The following is a 17,641-nucleotide window of genomic DNA, read 5'->3' on the forward strand; positions in this document are numbered from 1 at the left end:
TTATTTGCTTTACTGGTCTTTTATATTGCCAGTTATTATGTATATTGGTCTTATTCCTTTTGCCAATTACATATAATAATAGATTTCGTGAGTTAGACGTAACTCTAACAAAATCTTTATAAAAGAATTATCGATAACCAACTGACCTGTTAAACACAGAAATTCTGTCCTCCGTTAAATTAGAATGAAGTTCCTTTGAAGAGTTTTAGAAATTGGTCCTAGATCTTGAATAAACTTCGTTAAAAGTTGTCCGTGAACTTTTATTAGTCGGAGAGTGCCATATGTAACAACACTTGTGCCAGATGTGACAACCTTTTGATGGTATGATGTGTTGTTATGCCGGGGATTTTACTTGAATTCAATAGTTAACAAAATTGACGATCTAGACTCACAAATTAACGATTCTTTGATAAAACAAAACTCTGGAACTTTATTTAAACACAACGTAAGTACAGTTATGTACAAATTACAAATCAATGAATATGGAACATATTACAAAGGCTTTAGATCAGAGCTCTTAGAAAAGTGACTAGCTACAAGAACATTATTTTATCGACTCCCTTTACTTTCTTACTACCGCCAATTCTCTGGCGCTAACTCTTTTCAAAAATGTCTTTGTTTAATTTCAAATCAACCAATAGATTTCAAACATACTAATTACGTCCCTTGGGTAAATCCTGACTTGAATGTCAAGTGTCTAAATTTGAGGATTAAATCCCGAGACTCATGTCGAGGGCTTATATTTCTTTCAAATAAGAAATGTACACACAATTCTATAATGTGATCTGTGACATATATATATATATATAAATATATATATATATATATATATATATGCGGCCCGCAATTACCAAACTTTTTTTTAATGCGGCCCTCGATACAAAAATGTTGCCCACCCCTTGTCTATAGCATCTAAAGATTCAAGATTTTCTGATAGGGAGAGAACAAACTGTAATTATAGATGGCTTCAAATGAACACCATAAACAGTAAACTGTTATGACATGATTAGGATTTAGTTATTTGTTTCGGGAATAGGGGGAAAGTTTTACTTAGCGACGATGACATAAAGTTTGTTTAAAAGTAAGAACGCTCTAAGTTACGCTATAAAAAAGACGCTTTTCATTAGGGCAGTGACAGTGGCGTAGCTAGCCATGTGCGGGTGGTGCGTGCCGCACGGGGCATCAAGTGATGAGGGGCATCAAACTGAGGACAAAATTTCTCAGTAAAAACTGCACACATTGTACATTCATGAACAAACATCAACTACTGTATTTGATTTAAAAATTTATTTATTTGGCCACTCTGTTAATTGATTGGTAAGTCTGGCTGGCTCTCATAGTGCTATCTCACATGGAGAAATTGTCTTCTCTGTTTAAAATGGTTGACGGCAGGGATCAAAAGATACTAAAGGTAAAAATCTGATAATGAAAAGAATCTTGGATATCATTTATTTTCTCCCAAAGCAGAATCTGGCCTTCATTTGGCATCATAAACGAGTTGAAGAAGAATTGTAAAGACAAAATCTCTTAAGTAGGTGGATCTTTAGTTGCTATGCAGTCTTAATTTTCTCAGCTATTTTGGATTCTTGGCCCCTGAATTAACTGAAATAAACGGTGGGTAAGTCTACCTTTATAAAACTATTCGTCAATTTGAGACTGCACATTTAAATAAAAAACATTAAAAACATCGATAACTGAAGACGTTATTAGCCTACCTTTAGCGAAAGCATGTACTCTGATCTATGGGTTAGTGCAGAACATGAACGATGAATTGGCCACAATAAAAAGAAGCCAATCGAAAAAGGTGAAGATTCTGTATAAACACATAAGAACGAGCTACGGATTGAGATTAATTCTTCCTTGGACGTGATAGTTCAAAAAACAATCACCCGATATGATCGTATCATGATGTGGTAGGTGAATATGAATTTTGTCGCTATCCCAACTATTGAATCCTCAGATTGAAATCAATCTCGATAGTGCTCATAGCAACATTGACAAAAACGCATTTTGTCTGGAGCGAAAGAGCTGTCAAGAGTTTGGCGCTATTTCTTTTTAGGAGCCTCCCTTTGAACTTCTCCAACAAGGACCTGTTTGAAATCTTGAGTAAAAAAGAAATAAATAAAAAGATAATCAGCTAGAATACCACTAGATGTTTCAGTTCTAAATATTGTCTAAATATTCGTGTTGACTATTGGATGCCAGATTCTGCTTTGAGAGAAAAAGAATCATGTCCAAGATTCTCTTCAGGTAGCATTATCAGATTTTTACATATTTCTGATTATTGCGGTAAGTGTGGCTATATGCGAGCGAAGTTTTTCAGAACTTAATTAAGTTGATCACAAGTTAACACCAATCAGTGATGCTTTTCACTAACTAGACAATTGGTGGAAAACGGATTTCGATAAAAGTAATGATAGTTTAGCGACCAAGAAAACTCGTAATATTTATTTATAGTGTATTTTGTTTAACGTATAAGAAGGTAATTTTGTTGTTTTATATCCATGAGGGAGGGGGCATCATGAGGAGATGCCGCACTAGGCATCAAACACCCTAGTTACGCCACTGGGCAGTGAAAATAATAAGTTATATCCAAACGGCTAGTAACAGAGGACATTAGACGGGTCTCTTCTTGAGGATTAAAAATGTTTCCTATTTTAACACTAGTGTCGACTACCTATCTTGATTTTTTTGGCATTTCGCAGGTGTTCGAAGGTTACCTCCTGTTTATTTCATTGTTTATATCTGACACGGCGGAAGAGCCACAACAAAACTCAGGTGTACCTCAAGGAACAGTCTTAGGTCCACTACTATTTTTAATTTACATACATGATCTACCAGATTGCATTGCATAAGATATCACTTATCTGGACCAGTTGGGAAAATGGTAAAAAAAGGAGGGGAGAAAGAAAGGAATATCTGGGTGGATTCTACCGTACTTACTTTTTAAAAGCATTTACAGAAAAAAAAAAGAGAACGACCTGAATTCAAACTCGTGGCTAACGCCTCCCTGGGAGACGAGCTAACCACTCTGCTAGTACTTATGACTAAAGAAGATTGTATAGTGATATATTGTTGTTTCAATTTAGAGCGGCGACCTCTAGAGGGTACTACTTATACCACCACTTCAGTACATTTTTCCCTTGTTAGAGATACCCCCCCCCCCAAAAAAAAAAAAAAAAAAATTACCAATACCAATAGTTAATTAACTAGTTGGTTATTTTGTGTTATTGATTATTGTGTTAGCGTGTAAAAGAAATAATTGTGGAAAATGTTCAGCTTGATCCGAGATTGGGTGTCGTAGAAATAATGTGTACAAACTTTTGACCAGACACAGTGTGAGTTGATATGAGTCGATAGAAGCTTTGTAAAACTTCACCATAAAGAGAGAGTAAGTGAACAGTAGGAAATCGAAATCTTTTTTTCAAAATCTGATTTACATTCAAACAAATTAAGTTAAAACGTGAGAAAATGTTCAACAAGCGAAAGGTGTGTGCACTATAAACTCGGCATGAATATCCAATGTTATCTGACTAGAACCAAGACATCCAAGTGGAGGCCAGGCTATCAGGGAATATGTGCCTGTTATCACGTCCACAAGGTAAACATCTACACAAAATTATTTACTTCCTAAGAAGTTTAGTACAAAACATGTGGCATGTCTATGACCCAGTCAGGCTGCCGCCAGGGAAACTTCTCCCTAGTACAAGGAGCTCGTTCTAATGGGTCCTCTAATCAAAAGGCGACAGAGTCAGCCATTCATCCTATGGACTACACTGCCTGTATATGCTGGAGGATATTGACTTAGTATACTTGATAAACTAAATCTAAGTTTTATAATGGCTAATAAGCTAATAGGTCTTGTGAGGCCTGTTAGCTAAAATGTCACGTGAGATCTGTTAGCTAAAATGTCGTGTGAGGTCTGTTAGCTAACATGTCATGTGAGGTCTGTTAGCTAAAATGTCATGTGAGGTCGGCTGTCATGTGAGGTCTGTTAGCTAACATGTCATGTGAGGTCTGTTAGCTAACATGTCATGTGGGGTCTGTTAGCTAACATGTCATGTGAGGTCTGTTAGCTAACATGTCATGTGAGGTCTGTTAGCTAACATGTCATGTGGGGTCTGTTAGCTAACATGTCATGTGGGGTCTGTTAGCTAACACTGTTGTGATAGTTGACGCATGTTTGTTTGTCTTGATATAACGTTTTAGAAACGTTAAGAACAACGTAACCAATACACAGCGCTAGTAGCATATCCAGAAACTGAGAGAGATTGCGAGAGTAAGAGAGAGAGAGAGAGAGAGATATTATATATATATATATATATATATATATATATATATATATATATATATATATATATATATATATTACAACAGAGAGAACAGAGAGGGAAAGAAAGCGATAATGAGAAAGAGAGAGAAAGAAAGAATGGGAGAGAGGTTCTACGCACACACTTTCAATGCGCCTTTATTCATCTCAACTTTCAACACGTTAATATATTTTTTTTTATTGCATAGAAATAGATTCTGTGAATTAGCCATAAGCCAGCAGTAATGAAATAGATTCTGTGAATTAGCCATTAGCCAGCAGTAAAGATATTTTAATTAGCCATATGCCAGCTATATAGAAATAGATTTTGTGAATTAGCCATAAACCAGCATTATAGATATTTCAATTAGCCATATGCCAGCTATATAGATATAGATTTTGTGAATTAGCCATATGCCAGCTGTAAAGATATATAAAACTAATTTCTATATTGATTAAACGTATCAAACACATACAAAACGTAAGGTTTAAACCAACGTCTGATGAGAAGAAGCAAACTTGAACTCCACGCCCCCTACTTGTTTTTTTTTGTTTGTTTCACATCACCCAGTGCGCAAAGAAGCTGCTTGCATATTCCTGTTTTACATAAATGTAGACAAAAACAAGCTTTGTTTCGTGATTTCAACCAAAGACTTAAAAAATATTGACACAATTCTAAGTTGCTCATTTTAATACGTCAGCTTCATAGATAGTGAAAAAGGCAATGGCCGATATGGATTACATGCATAAAAGAATGTATGATTTTAAGTTTTAAAACACAATTCCCACATTCCTAAACCGTAGGCCAACATCAAAATAGAATGAGCTATCAATTCATAGCAATCATTCTATTTTGTTTACACTTCCGGGGGAAAATTATGCAATAGCATGGCCGACATTTCAACATGTTCCAGATGTTCGTTGAAATCTTCAAGGAAAATGATCAGAGTGTTGCATGGCAAAACTAAGACGCTATAAGGAATCGGGGATTTTCTTTTCTTTCTTTTTTTAGGAGGGGGGGGGGTGTTAGGCGACTAGATAGAGTAAAATTATTTGTTTTAAATATGAAATAAACTAAAATAAATAAACATCATTTTCTTTTACATCTTTTCAAAAAGTCCAGAAATGTGAGATGGATTACACATAAGCCTTGTTCGGTAGCCAGTCTGTGATTCTAACAAAACACAAGTTTTGTTTCTTTATTGAACAGCTGAAAGAAAGCACATTTTTGTTGTCTAGAATGTACCTTGCAGCTAAGGGAATTCTAGACAAGACAATAATTTCCTGTTCCGCCTCACATCAATACGAGCTTTAAAAAAAAATAACATCGAATTGTCCAGATTGAATAGGAAGCCCATAGCAATGGCAGCACTGATTAACATTCACAGACGCGTATTAATACATCTAGCCTGACTTGGGAAAAAAAGGTCCAATAACAACATACGGTACAAATATAGAGGATTATCGCAGCCATATTGACACTTTCAGCGAATGTGTCCTTGGGCTAGAGAAAGTTAATTTCTTCTTAATTGGTTTGACTTTTTTTTTTCAGCAACAGTGGTACTGTAAAGCAATGTATTTCTTGACCTGCGGAGACCGCGAAACTGTAAAGAAAGTAAACTAAAAGAAACCATAAGATTTTTGAAGTTTAAACTAATATGCACCGTGTTATAATATAGATAATTACAAGTGGCGCTAATAGAACTAGATCTAGATATCAGGCATATGCTTGGAAATGAAACACAAAAAGGTTTTCTTGAAAGGATTGTAGGCTATATACTTTTTGAACAGTAATAAGAAAAAAAAAATCAATTTAGATAGACTTTCAAAATATTGTTTCGGGCGGGAGAGTAAGGTGCCTGATATCAGCACGGCCTTGACATTGTCTATGTGTGGGTGGTGAGTGAGAGAAACCACTTGACTAATAAACTGCGACGGTTTGAGTTCGAGATGAGTTTATCCTTTTTTTTTTTGGGGGGGGGGGGAAGGAAAAGGCAGTAATTTTTAAGACCATCATCATCATCATCCTCAAACTTAGAGGTTCACATCCTCTCTTGCATAAGCCCATGACAATAACCCTGCTGTTATGCGTAGCGCATGTATGTCACCATACATACTTGTGGTTTTCCAGACCAGTCGAGACGGAGGTCAGCAAGTCTGGGGCCAGGGCCGGCCTTAGATAATTTGAGGCCTTGGGTGAAGTGAATTAGAAGCCCCAAATGAAATAGAAAACAAAGAGCAAACAAATAAAATTACTCGATTAAAAACCTAGTGCACTCCAACAATAACGCTGAACACGTGTTTCGCCATTTCTTCTCTTCAAACCTTTTTTTTAGTACTGTGCGAGGCTCCCAACAATCGGAGGCCCTGGGCGGCTGCTTGTTATTCTATGTGTACGGCCGGCCCTGCTGGGGGAGTTGAAAAGAATATGAGACACGGTATCCTCTTCCCAGCAGCCGGGGTACTGTGAGTCGAAGTCTGGCCTGAGCCATGAGAAATATGAGCCAACAGGACAGTGGTCAGTGCTATACTGGCTTTCCCAGGCCTGGACAGCCTCAACCACGATGGGGCGTGGTCAGGTCGCCTTATGAGCTCCCCATATTCAGCGGGTACTCTCCCCCCCCCCCAGCAGCTTCCCCATTTCTATTTTGTTATTGTTGCCAAAAGCATGATGGGAACTCACAGCCTGCTCGGTAGATGATTTAGCCCTCCCTGGTGGGCCAAGCAGTTTGCAGCAGTGTTACCTCTGACATCTATGTGACACGGTACCCACTGCATTATTACCAGGGTGGCTATCGTTTGGTTTCTATCGTGTGAAGCAAAGATGACAGCGGTGTATCGATCTACAGCAGCGTTGTTCAAAATTTTCCCTTAACGGAACGCTTCTCACATTCGGAACACTTTGATTATATATATATATAAGTCCTGGAAAATAATAATAAAGTAAATAGTAACGTTCCCCAATTCAGACTTTGCGATATATATATATATATATATACAAGGCTTAATGACTTTAATGGTATTGTGTCCTTCAAGAGCATAACTTCTTGATATCAGGCTATTGGTAAGTTGAATTCTACTATCTAGAGTGGCGTCAAGCCAGTTTCTATAATTTGACTTTGTTGAAACATAGAAAATCCTGCATCGAACCAACAGGTTACAGGAAACTCAAATCAAATAAGGGGCAGCTTGTTTAGAAATATTGTGACACACTTAAGAAAAACTTGAGCAAAATCATTAAATGGTTAACCTTTTAATATATCTTTGTGTAAAATTAGCCAGAATCTATATCAGTTGAAAGTTCATAGTCGTGTTATAAAATTTATTTAGTTACCAAGATTTTTTGTTCATCATTTAATTTGGAATTAATTCACGTGTAGGCCTACTAGTTGATTTACCAATAGTTCGTGGAACATCTCGTCATACCTCGCGGAACACTAGGGTCCTGCGGAACACAGTTTGGGAAACACTGATCTGCAGAATGAGCATCAAAACCTTGAAACTAAAGTAAAAGTAATTTGGTCCAATGTTACTGACAGGGTCTAATGTTACTTTTTTGTGTGTGAACTACAAGTTTGGTGAGTAGTTTAAAGCAATGAGACACAATAAAAGATTGTTGAAAGTTCAAGGTGAATTAGTCAAATCATTGAAGCGGATTTTAAATCCAAACATAAGAAAATAAATAACCAAATGATAAGAATTAGAGATACACCTAATGATAAGAATTAAAGACACGCCAAATGTGCTAAACTTTAAAAAGTTGTAAAACACCAAATGGGCTACAAAAAATGTGAAATGAAATGTGCTAAAAAAAAGGCTGTGAAACTCCAAATGTGCTAGAAAAGTAAAAGCAAAGAAACAGAAGGAGCTTATTAGGGCATACTTAAAATAAACTTGGGACCTATCACTTTGTTTTCAAAGGAACACATTTTGAGAATCATTGCTAGTGGAAGAAGAAAAAAATAAAGGGGGGGGGGGGGGTTTACGAAAAAAAAAGATGATTTATAATGAGAAGAAATTGAGTTAGGAAAAAAACGCTTTAAGATTTTTGGAAGTGGTGATGAATCTCAAACATTCCATTCTATGATACGTGTACAATAAACGCAAATTCTATTTGTGCAAGTTTGAAACAAGACAATCTGAAACACGCAACCCTCTTGACTTCGTCTGAATACAGCGTTCACGTTATGATATAGAGTTATTATAGAGAATGCAATAGAAAAGGAAATCAAATGATGTGCAGATTGTGGTCCTTTGCAATGTAACACAAATATAAGCGCGCTTTACACTGAACAGAAGGCATGTGAAATGTTGAACTTGTTACACATAGCACTGTTTGGTAAGGCAGGTGAACTGTTGAACATAACACCAGTGGCATACCTAGGGAATTTGATGCCCTCCAAAAAAAGTTTTAGAACAGCGAAAAGTTTCTAATTTCGAAATGAAGTGTTTTCATAATATAAGCATTGCTATTTCGCAAAGACTCGATTTAAAAAAATACAATTGAATCTCAGGTGCTTTCTTGACGGCAAACTATTGATAATTGTATCGAAATCAGTTTTTTTCCCGCAAGGTCTTGTTCAATAGACGAAATTGCCAAATTAGTGAGTTGTAAATTCGTCATCAAAGTAAGTTTGGACTTTGCTTGCATGTAGCCACACTTTACTCAATAGTGGAAAAAAAAATTTGCAAATCAAGATGGCCATATTCGGGGAATGACATTCTTGTTTTTGGAATTTCAGAGACTTCTGGAGAAACTGTGACAATTATTTGAAGCCCCCAGACAAAATTCCTTTTTGTCTATGTCGCTGGGAGAATCATCGAGATTGATTTCCATCTGAGGGTTCAATAAAGGCGACTAAAATTTATATTTATCCTGACGTTATTCTTATGGGTTTATTATTTCATGGAAGGTATTTGCACCAGTAGCTCTTTCTTATGTGTTGATAGAAAATCTATCAATTTGATGCCCTCCCACCACTTGACGCACCATGCGGCCCGCACCACACGCACATTGCTAGCTATTCCACTGCATAGCACTGTTTGGTAAACTTAGGTTGAAAAATGTTTTTTACAAAGATCACGTTACAAAGATCAAGCTCATCTGTAAGACAGTCTTGTCTTGCCAAAGGGAGAGAAAACTAAATTTCCGTTTACTCTTGATAGATACTTTAAGTCAACTGTAACTGGAGTTACGTCCACTTGAACGAGGAGTGACATGCAGAAGTGAGATGTTGTCGATGTAAGCAAGCTTTGACACGTTCCACGTAAACTCTTTGGAACAGAAGTGGGGGGCTGTCCGAATAACCCGCCTCCTCCATATTACATGTTAGACTCTTATAGTAGACCAGTGCACCGTGCTCTGAATAATGAGACAAGCAAAGTAGAAAAAAAAAACCACCTTAAAAATAAAGTTTATCTAATGGGAATAACTCCATATGTACAGTAATACCTCTCAATACTGAAAGATTTATTTTCCGTTTTCACTATCAAACAAAATTAATTAATTACCCCAATTAAATAAGCAATAAAGTCTAATTTTTTTATTCATTATTGTTTTGTTAGGATAAATGAATAATTGTATCATTTTTTGTAAAGTTTCAACTTGGTCACAGAATGGGAAGTGAGAGAGATAACGTGGTCAAAATGTGTGCCAGACAGACAGTGAGTTGATAGAAGATTTGTCAAAACGTTATGCAAACTTCTCCGTTCACCGACACATACTTTGTTAATACCTATAAAACCTTTATTGAATATTTTATAGACATTGCAACATTGCCTTTGGACAGATACGATCGATGGCTGAAAAAAAACAACAACTATTTAAAAGTTAAGCTAAAACATACGGTGGCTGTTCATTTACATGAAACTATTGGATTTAGTTGAACTTTTTAAAAATACCTTCCACCCCTTCACTATGAAATCCCGGAGTCCCAATGTACCTTTCACTATGAGATCCCAGAGTCCCACCGTACCTTCCACTATGAGATCCCAGAGTCCCAATTTAACTTCCACTATGAGATCCCAGAGTACCAATGTACCTTCCACTATGAGATCCTAGAGTCCCAATGTACCTTCCACTATGACATCCCAGAGTCCCAATGTACCTTCCACTATGACATCCCAGAGTCCCAATGTACCTTCCACTATGAGATCCCAGAGTCCCAATGTACCTTTCACTATGAGATCCCAGAGTACCAATGTACCTTCCACTATGAGATCCCAGAGTACCTATGTACCTTCCACTATGAGATCCCAGAGTCCCAATGTACCTTCCACTATGAGATCCCAGAGTCCCAATGTACCTTCCACTATGAGATCCCAGAGTACCAATGTACCTTCCACTATGAGATCGCCATGTACGATCTACAGATAACGCCACATGCATCCATCCAAAAGTCAATTAGTAACATAGGGATAATGAACCCATCACTAATAACTTTGAAAGATGTAGGTATAGAGTATAGAACTATGTAAATCTAGAACTTTACGAGATGATTACTCATAAAAGTTACTCAAGTAATAAATACAAAACCTTCTACACACTTGTCTTTTAAATCATTGCAATGATATGCTCCAGAATAAGGTTTATTCGTTAATAACTTAAAGGATTTTACAGGAGATTCCATATTTTTAAAACAATATTGTTTTATTTTCTCCCTTTTTTTCCATAGCAAAATTAAAACTAAACATGAACTATTTCCTAAACCTACATTGGAAATTAAGACATGAGAGCTGCGACAATTGTTTTATACTTTATTTTTGTTTTTAGTGCAGAAATGTTTGTTTATGTGGCAGCTTCTAATTGTGAAGAGAAATGTCTTTCGTGAGCTGAATTTGTATTTCATGAATTTCACTCAGTAAAAATAATAAAATAAATAAATAAATAAAAATCCATAGAAGGGGTCAACAGATGTCTGAATATTAGCTATTCAAAAACAGCAATATCAATACAACTTTCTGTAGAAGATTTAGAGTTGACCCTAAGCCTTACAGATGTACTTACCAAAGTCAATAAGTTGAGCCTGCTGGAAGAAGGTCGCACGAGCCAGGATCTCACTCAGCTGTAAAAGAGCCGTGTTGGCCTTGACGGTTTGAAATAAGCAGACGGTGGGAGCAGTCTGGAGGGGAGATAATAATGTAGATGAGTGACAGTTCGAGTGATTATTTGAGAGACTAAAAAGGACCGACACGGGCCCAAAGATTAATTGAAAAAGGGCTAGCTAGGGAAGTCAAGACAAGACTAATATAAAAAAGTACTGTAGTATGTAGGAAATCAATAAACGAACTTATTCTAAGATTCTCGATTATTATTAGCAAAGACGCAGACGTCTGACACACGACAAAAAAAAAACTTTTATAAAAGAGCGTAGTTGTATCAATTAGTTTGGACCATACATTTGTAATAGTCAAGATCTAGACAAACAACAATAAATCTGTGCGATTACAAATATTTTTCCTAATTGTTTTTGATTAGCGCTATTTCATGTTTTAAGCTTTATCAAATACTCAACGATCATATCTGGTCTGGACCAGTTGGGCAAGGGGTGGGGGGGAGAAAGAATGGCGTATGTTGCTGACCCATTGGAAGCGATCTGTGTTCTAGCCCACCACGGTAGGTCAAACAAGTTTCTACTTTTTTCTTCATCTAAAATTTTGTTCATATTCAATGATGAATAGTCTGCACAACAAACATCTGTGCAAGCTAGAGTTACAAACATATGTGCAAGCTAGAGTTACTAACATATGTGCAAGTTAGAGTTACAAACATATGTGTAAGCTAGAGTTACAAACATATGTGCAAGCTAGAGTTACAAACATCTGTGCAAGCTAGAGTTACAAACATATGTGCAAGTTAGAGTTACAAACATATGTGCAAGTTAGAGTTACAAACATATGTGTATGTTAGAGTTACAAACATATGTGCAAGTTAGAGTTACAAACATATGTGCAAGTTAGAGTTACAAACATATGTGCAAGTTAGAGTTGCAAACATATGTGCAAGCTAGAGTTACAAACATATGTGCAAGCTAGAGTTACAAACATATGTGCAAGTTAGAGTTACAAACATATGTGCAAGTTAGAGTTACAAACATATGTGCAAGTTAGAGTTACAAACATATGTGTAAGTTAGAGTTACAAACATATGTGTAAGTTAGAGTTACAAACATATGTGCAAGCTAGAGTTACAAACATATGTGCAAGTTAGAGTTACAAACATATGTGCAAGTTAGAGTTACAAACATATGTGCAAGCTAGAGTTACAAACATATGTGTAAGTTAGAGTTGCAAACATATGTGCAAGTTAGAGGTACAAACATATGTGTAAGCTAGAGTTACAAACATATGTGCAAGTTAGAGTTACAAACATATGTGCAAGTTAGAATTACAAGCATATGTGTAAGTTAGAGTTACAAACATATGTGTAAGTTAGAGTTACAAACATATGTGCAAGCTAGAGTTACAAACATATGTGCAAGTTAGAGTTACAAACATATGTGTAAGTTAGAGTTACAAACATATGTGTAAGTTAGAGTTACAAACATATGTGTAAGTTAGAGTTACAAACATATGTGCAAGTTAGAGTTACAAACATATGTGTAAGTTAGAGTTACAAACATATGTGTAAGTTAGAGTTACAAACATATGTGCAAGCTAGAGTTACAAACATATGTGCAAGTTAGAGTTACAAACATATGTGCAAGTTAGAGTTACAAACATATGTGCAAGTTAGAGTTACAAACATATGTGTAAGTTAGAGTTACAAACATATGTGTAAGTTAGAGTTACAAACATATGTGCAAGCTAGAGTTACAAACATATGTGCAAGCTAGAGTTACAAACATATGTGCAAGTTAGAGTTACAAACATATGTGCAAGTTAGAGTTACAAACATATTTGTAAGTTAGAGTTACAAACATATGTGCAAGTTAGAGTTACAAACATATGTGCAAGTTAGAGGTACAAACATATGTGTAAGCTAGAGTTACAAACATATGTGCAAGTTAGAATTACAAACATATGTGCAAGTTAGAGTTACAAACATACGTGTAAGCTAGAGATACAAACATCTGTGTAAGCTAGAGTTACAAACATATGTGTAAGTTAGAGTTACAAACATATGTGTAAGTTAGAGTTACAAACATATGTGCAAGCTAGAGTTACAAGCATATGTGCAAGTTAGAGTTACAAACATATGTGCAAGTTAGAGTTACAAACATATGTGTAAGTTAGAGTTACAAACATATGTGCAAGTTAGAGTTACAAACATATGTGCAAGCTAGAGTTACAAACATATGTGCAAGTTAGAGTTACAAACATATGTGCAAGCTAGAGTTACAAACTTATGTGTAAGTTAGAGTTACAAACATATGTGCAAGTTAGAGTTACAAACATATGTGCAAGTTAGAGGTACAAACATATGTGTAAGCTAGAGTTACAAACATGTGCAAGTTAGAGTTACAAACATATGTGCAAGTTAGAATTACAAACATATGTGCAAGCTAGAGTTACAAACATATGTGTAAGTTAGAGTTACAAACATATGTGTAAGTTAGAGTTACAAACATATGTGCAAGTTAGAGTTACAAACATATGTGTAAGCTAGAGTTACAAACATCTGTGCAAGCTAGAGTTACAAACATATGTGCAAGCTAGAGTTACAAACATATGTGCAAGCTAGTTACAAACATATGTGCAAGCTAGTTACAAACATATGTGCAAGCTAGTTACAAACATATGTGCAAGCTTGTTACAAACATATGTGCAAGCTAGTTACAAACATATGTGCAAGCTAGAGTTTAAAAAATGCTTTACTTTGTGACTTCTTTAAATCTATTTCATCCGTGTCGCCATTTTGTATGTTCGAGTCCCAGACCATACCTACGGGTTTGTGGTTCGAGTATTATTTAGTTGTAGATTTGAGCACGACTTTTTGTCCAAAACTAATCTTGACGTAACCCTTCCCCTTCCCTTTTCTGTTCCACGATGATAGCTGAGCCCTGATCTAATTGTGGACTTGGTAAAACAAAATAAAAAGCTAAATAAATCATGTTTACAATTTTATTAATACAATAAAATAGAAGACAAATAAGATAAACTGTTGACAGAACAACTATTTTTTTTTTTAAAGATGGATATTTGTGAATATAACTTCATAGCCTAACACGATTAGCTCCTCGTGTGACTGAATGCTAGGACGTTGGAATTAATAAGGAGCTCGTGAGCTTACCTAGCACATTATGAGTTTTTAAAATGAATGTGGGTCAACGTGACCCTTACCGCAACACTAAAAGCTTTATGACAGGCACCTCTCCACGAATGTCCTATCACCTCAGATTTCATACAATAGATTGCTAACCTGCTGGGACCGCTTGTTAATTAGTGCAATACTAATTCCACAAGTCAACTTTTTTTTTTTAGAAAAAAACTTATTCAGCTCTGTCTGGTACAATTTTTGTACACTTTATTTCTCCCACACCCGATCTCGGATCAGGTTGAAATGTTGAAATGTTGCACAATTATTTCTTGTACCTAACAAAACAAGAATCAACAAATAAACAACAACAATTAATTAATTAATTATTGGCAATTAATTATTTTCTTTGGTATCCAACAAGGTAAAGATTGTGCTTGGCATGTGGCAGAATAAGTCGAATTGGTCCACGTTACACTTTGTGTATAGAATAAGGTTGTCGCTTTAAAGTTTTAAAACAAACAACAGATAGCTACGAAAACTTCTAGTTTCATAAGCAATTCACTGGCACAGTGGTTAGTGTATTGGCTTGTGGAGGCCTGAGCCCTAAAGTTCGAATTCAAATCCTACAACTTTTTTTTTAATAAAATACATTTAAAAAGCTATCACGCTAACCTTCATCCAGATACCCCTTTCTTTTCCCCTTCCCAGCCTTCCTAAATGGACAGACAAGTGATAGGATCATAGTGTATTGAGAAATCTAAAAGCATGAAATTGCGCTAGACAAAAACAATTGACAAAAATATTTCTAATTGTTAGTCTAGACTCTAGATCTAGTACATACTTAATTACATGAATGATCCAAACTAATTGATACAATTTCAATTCATCAACCTTTTTTTTTTCTAAGTATTTTTTTTACTTTTCTAAGTTTTCTTGTTTTCTTAATGTATTGTGTAGGCGCTGTGTTCTAGTTGAAGGGCGGGTATGGCGAGATGGGGTGAGGCTGGGTGGGGCATGTGACCGTTAACCTCTGGGTATAAGGTGAAGGCTGAATAAAGGCCAGCACTAATAAAAAGATTCGTTTTTTTTCGAAATATGGATGGTTGAATGGTTTTGTTCGCTTGGAACTCTGTTGCTGCTAGGCTGAGTTGTCAAATCAAGGGTCTGTGGTTCGTGCCCTGGTCAATGCTGCCCCTTATTTTCGTTCTATTTAATTCACAATGTTCTCTCATTACAAATCAAGACTACTCACCGTTTGAAACTGCGCCAGCATGCACATTTTTTGTGACAGTTCGAATAGCGGCGCCCCAGCAGTGATCCCCTTGAGAATGAGATCGAGGCCAAATAACAACATTTCATTGGTGGTCGCCCAGAGAGTGGAGTGACCTTGTTTCTTCTGCTCCTTTATCCTAGAAACGAGCTCTTCAATGAGGTCTGTGGACATCTGTGACACAACCAGTAGCTGATCTCTGCCTGTAGACTTAAAGAAGAGACTTATGATATGGTTGTATTCTTTAAGCAACAACTCTGCATATTGTAGTGGAAATATTTATTCCAAAATTTCTTTCTAGCGGCATTAATATTTTTACACAACTTTGATTTAACTAATTAGTTGTCGTGTCAAATTTATTGCGATTAATTTCTACTTTACAGATAAAAGAGTGCTTTTAAAATACAGCAATTATTTATACACACACACACACATAGTATGCTAAATAAAATAGTAAATTAAACATTCAAGCATTCATATTTTATTTGTCATTGAAAAAAAAAAATAGAAAAAAATTAGCCAGTGTAAAGATCAACCCCGTGGCACGTTGTAATATCCACTTAGCTATTCAACCATACTGCTATGTGCGAGATCATAGCTTGAAATGCATCATCATCTTTCCTTTGCGTTCCTCATGGAACATAGGGCCTCAGTAAAAACACGCCACACTCCAGGGTCTCTTGCTAGTTTTTTAATGGCTTCCCAGCTCTTTCATGTCCTTCATCTAGTACACTGCGTTACCATCTCCACTTCCTCTCTCTAAAATCTGCATCTCTATATTTCTCCTGCCTTCATCAAGTACACTGCGTCACCATCTCCACTTCCTCTCTCTAAGATCTGCATCTCTATATTTCTCCTGCCTTCATCAAGTACACTGCGTCACCATCTCCACTTCCTCTCTAAGATCTGCATCTCTATATTTCTCCTGCCTTCATCAAGTACACTGCGTCACCATCTCCACTTCCTCTCTAAGATCTGCATCTCTATATTTCTCCTGCCTTCATCAAGTACACTGCGTCACCATCTCCACTTCCTCTCTCTAAGATCTGCATCTCTATATTTCTCCTGCCTTCATCAAGTACACTGCGTCACCATCTCCACTTCCTCTCTAAGATCTGCATCTCTATATTTCTCCTGCCTTCATCAAGTACACTGCGTCACCATCTCCACTTCCTCTCTAAGATCTGCATCTCTATATTTCTCCTGCCTTCATCTAGTACACTGCGTCACCATCTCCACTTCCTCTCTAAGATCTGCATCTCTATATTTCTCCTGCCTTCATCTAGTACACTGCGTCACCATCTCCACTTCCTCTCTAAGATCTGCATCTCTATATTTCTCCTGCCTTCATCTAGTACACTGCGTCACCATCTCCACTTCCTCTCTAAGATCTGCATCTCTATATTTCTCCTGCCTTCATCTAGTACACTGCGTCACCATCTCCACTTCCTCTCTAAGATCTGCATCTCTATATTTCTCCTGCCTTCATCAAGTACACTGCGTCACCATCTCCACTTCCTCTCTCTAAGATCTGCATCTCTATATTTCTCCTGCCTTCATCAAGTACACTGCGTCACCATCTCCACTTCCTCTCTCTAAAATCTGCATCTCTATATTTCTCCTGCCTTCATCTAGTACACTGCGTCACCATCTCCACTTCCTCTCTAAGATCTGCATCTCTATATTTCTCCTGCCTTCATCTAGTACACTGCGTCACCATCTCCACTTCCTCTCTCTAAGATCTGCATCTCTATATTTCTCCTGCCTTCATCTAGTACACTGCGTCACCATCTCCACTTCCTCTCTAAGATCTGCATCTCTATATTTCTCTGTCCACCCATCTCCCACAGTTTGGTGTTGTCTA

General features: G+C 36.6%; 1 protein-coding gene across 4 annotated transcripts in view; it reads right to left on the reverse strand.

The window, feature by feature from the left end:
• LOC106074717 (focadhesin-like) overlaps positions 1-17,641 on the reverse strand; it is a 256,547-nt gene that overhangs the window by 37,388 nt on the left and 201,518 nt on the right. For all 4 annotated transcript variants that reach the window (XM_056013337.1, XM_056013354.1, XM_056013344.1 and 1 more), the window contains 2 exons: positions 15,760-15,987; positions 11,316-11,430 (listed from right to left, as the gene is read on the reverse strand). In XM_056013337.1, the coding sequence (XP_055869312.1) occupies positions 11,316-11,430; positions 15,760-15,987 (343 nt within the window). The remainder of the gene's footprint in view (positions 1-11,315; positions 11,431-15,759; positions 15,988-17,641) is intronic.

This window comes from Biomphalaria glabrata, chromosome 1 (genome assembly GCF_947242115.1).
Source record: "Biomphalaria glabrata chromosome 1, xgBioGlab47.1, whole genome shotgun sequence".
Classification (NCBI taxonomy): domain Eukaryota; kingdom Metazoa; phylum Mollusca; class Gastropoda; family Planorbidae; genus Biomphalaria; species Biomphalaria glabrata.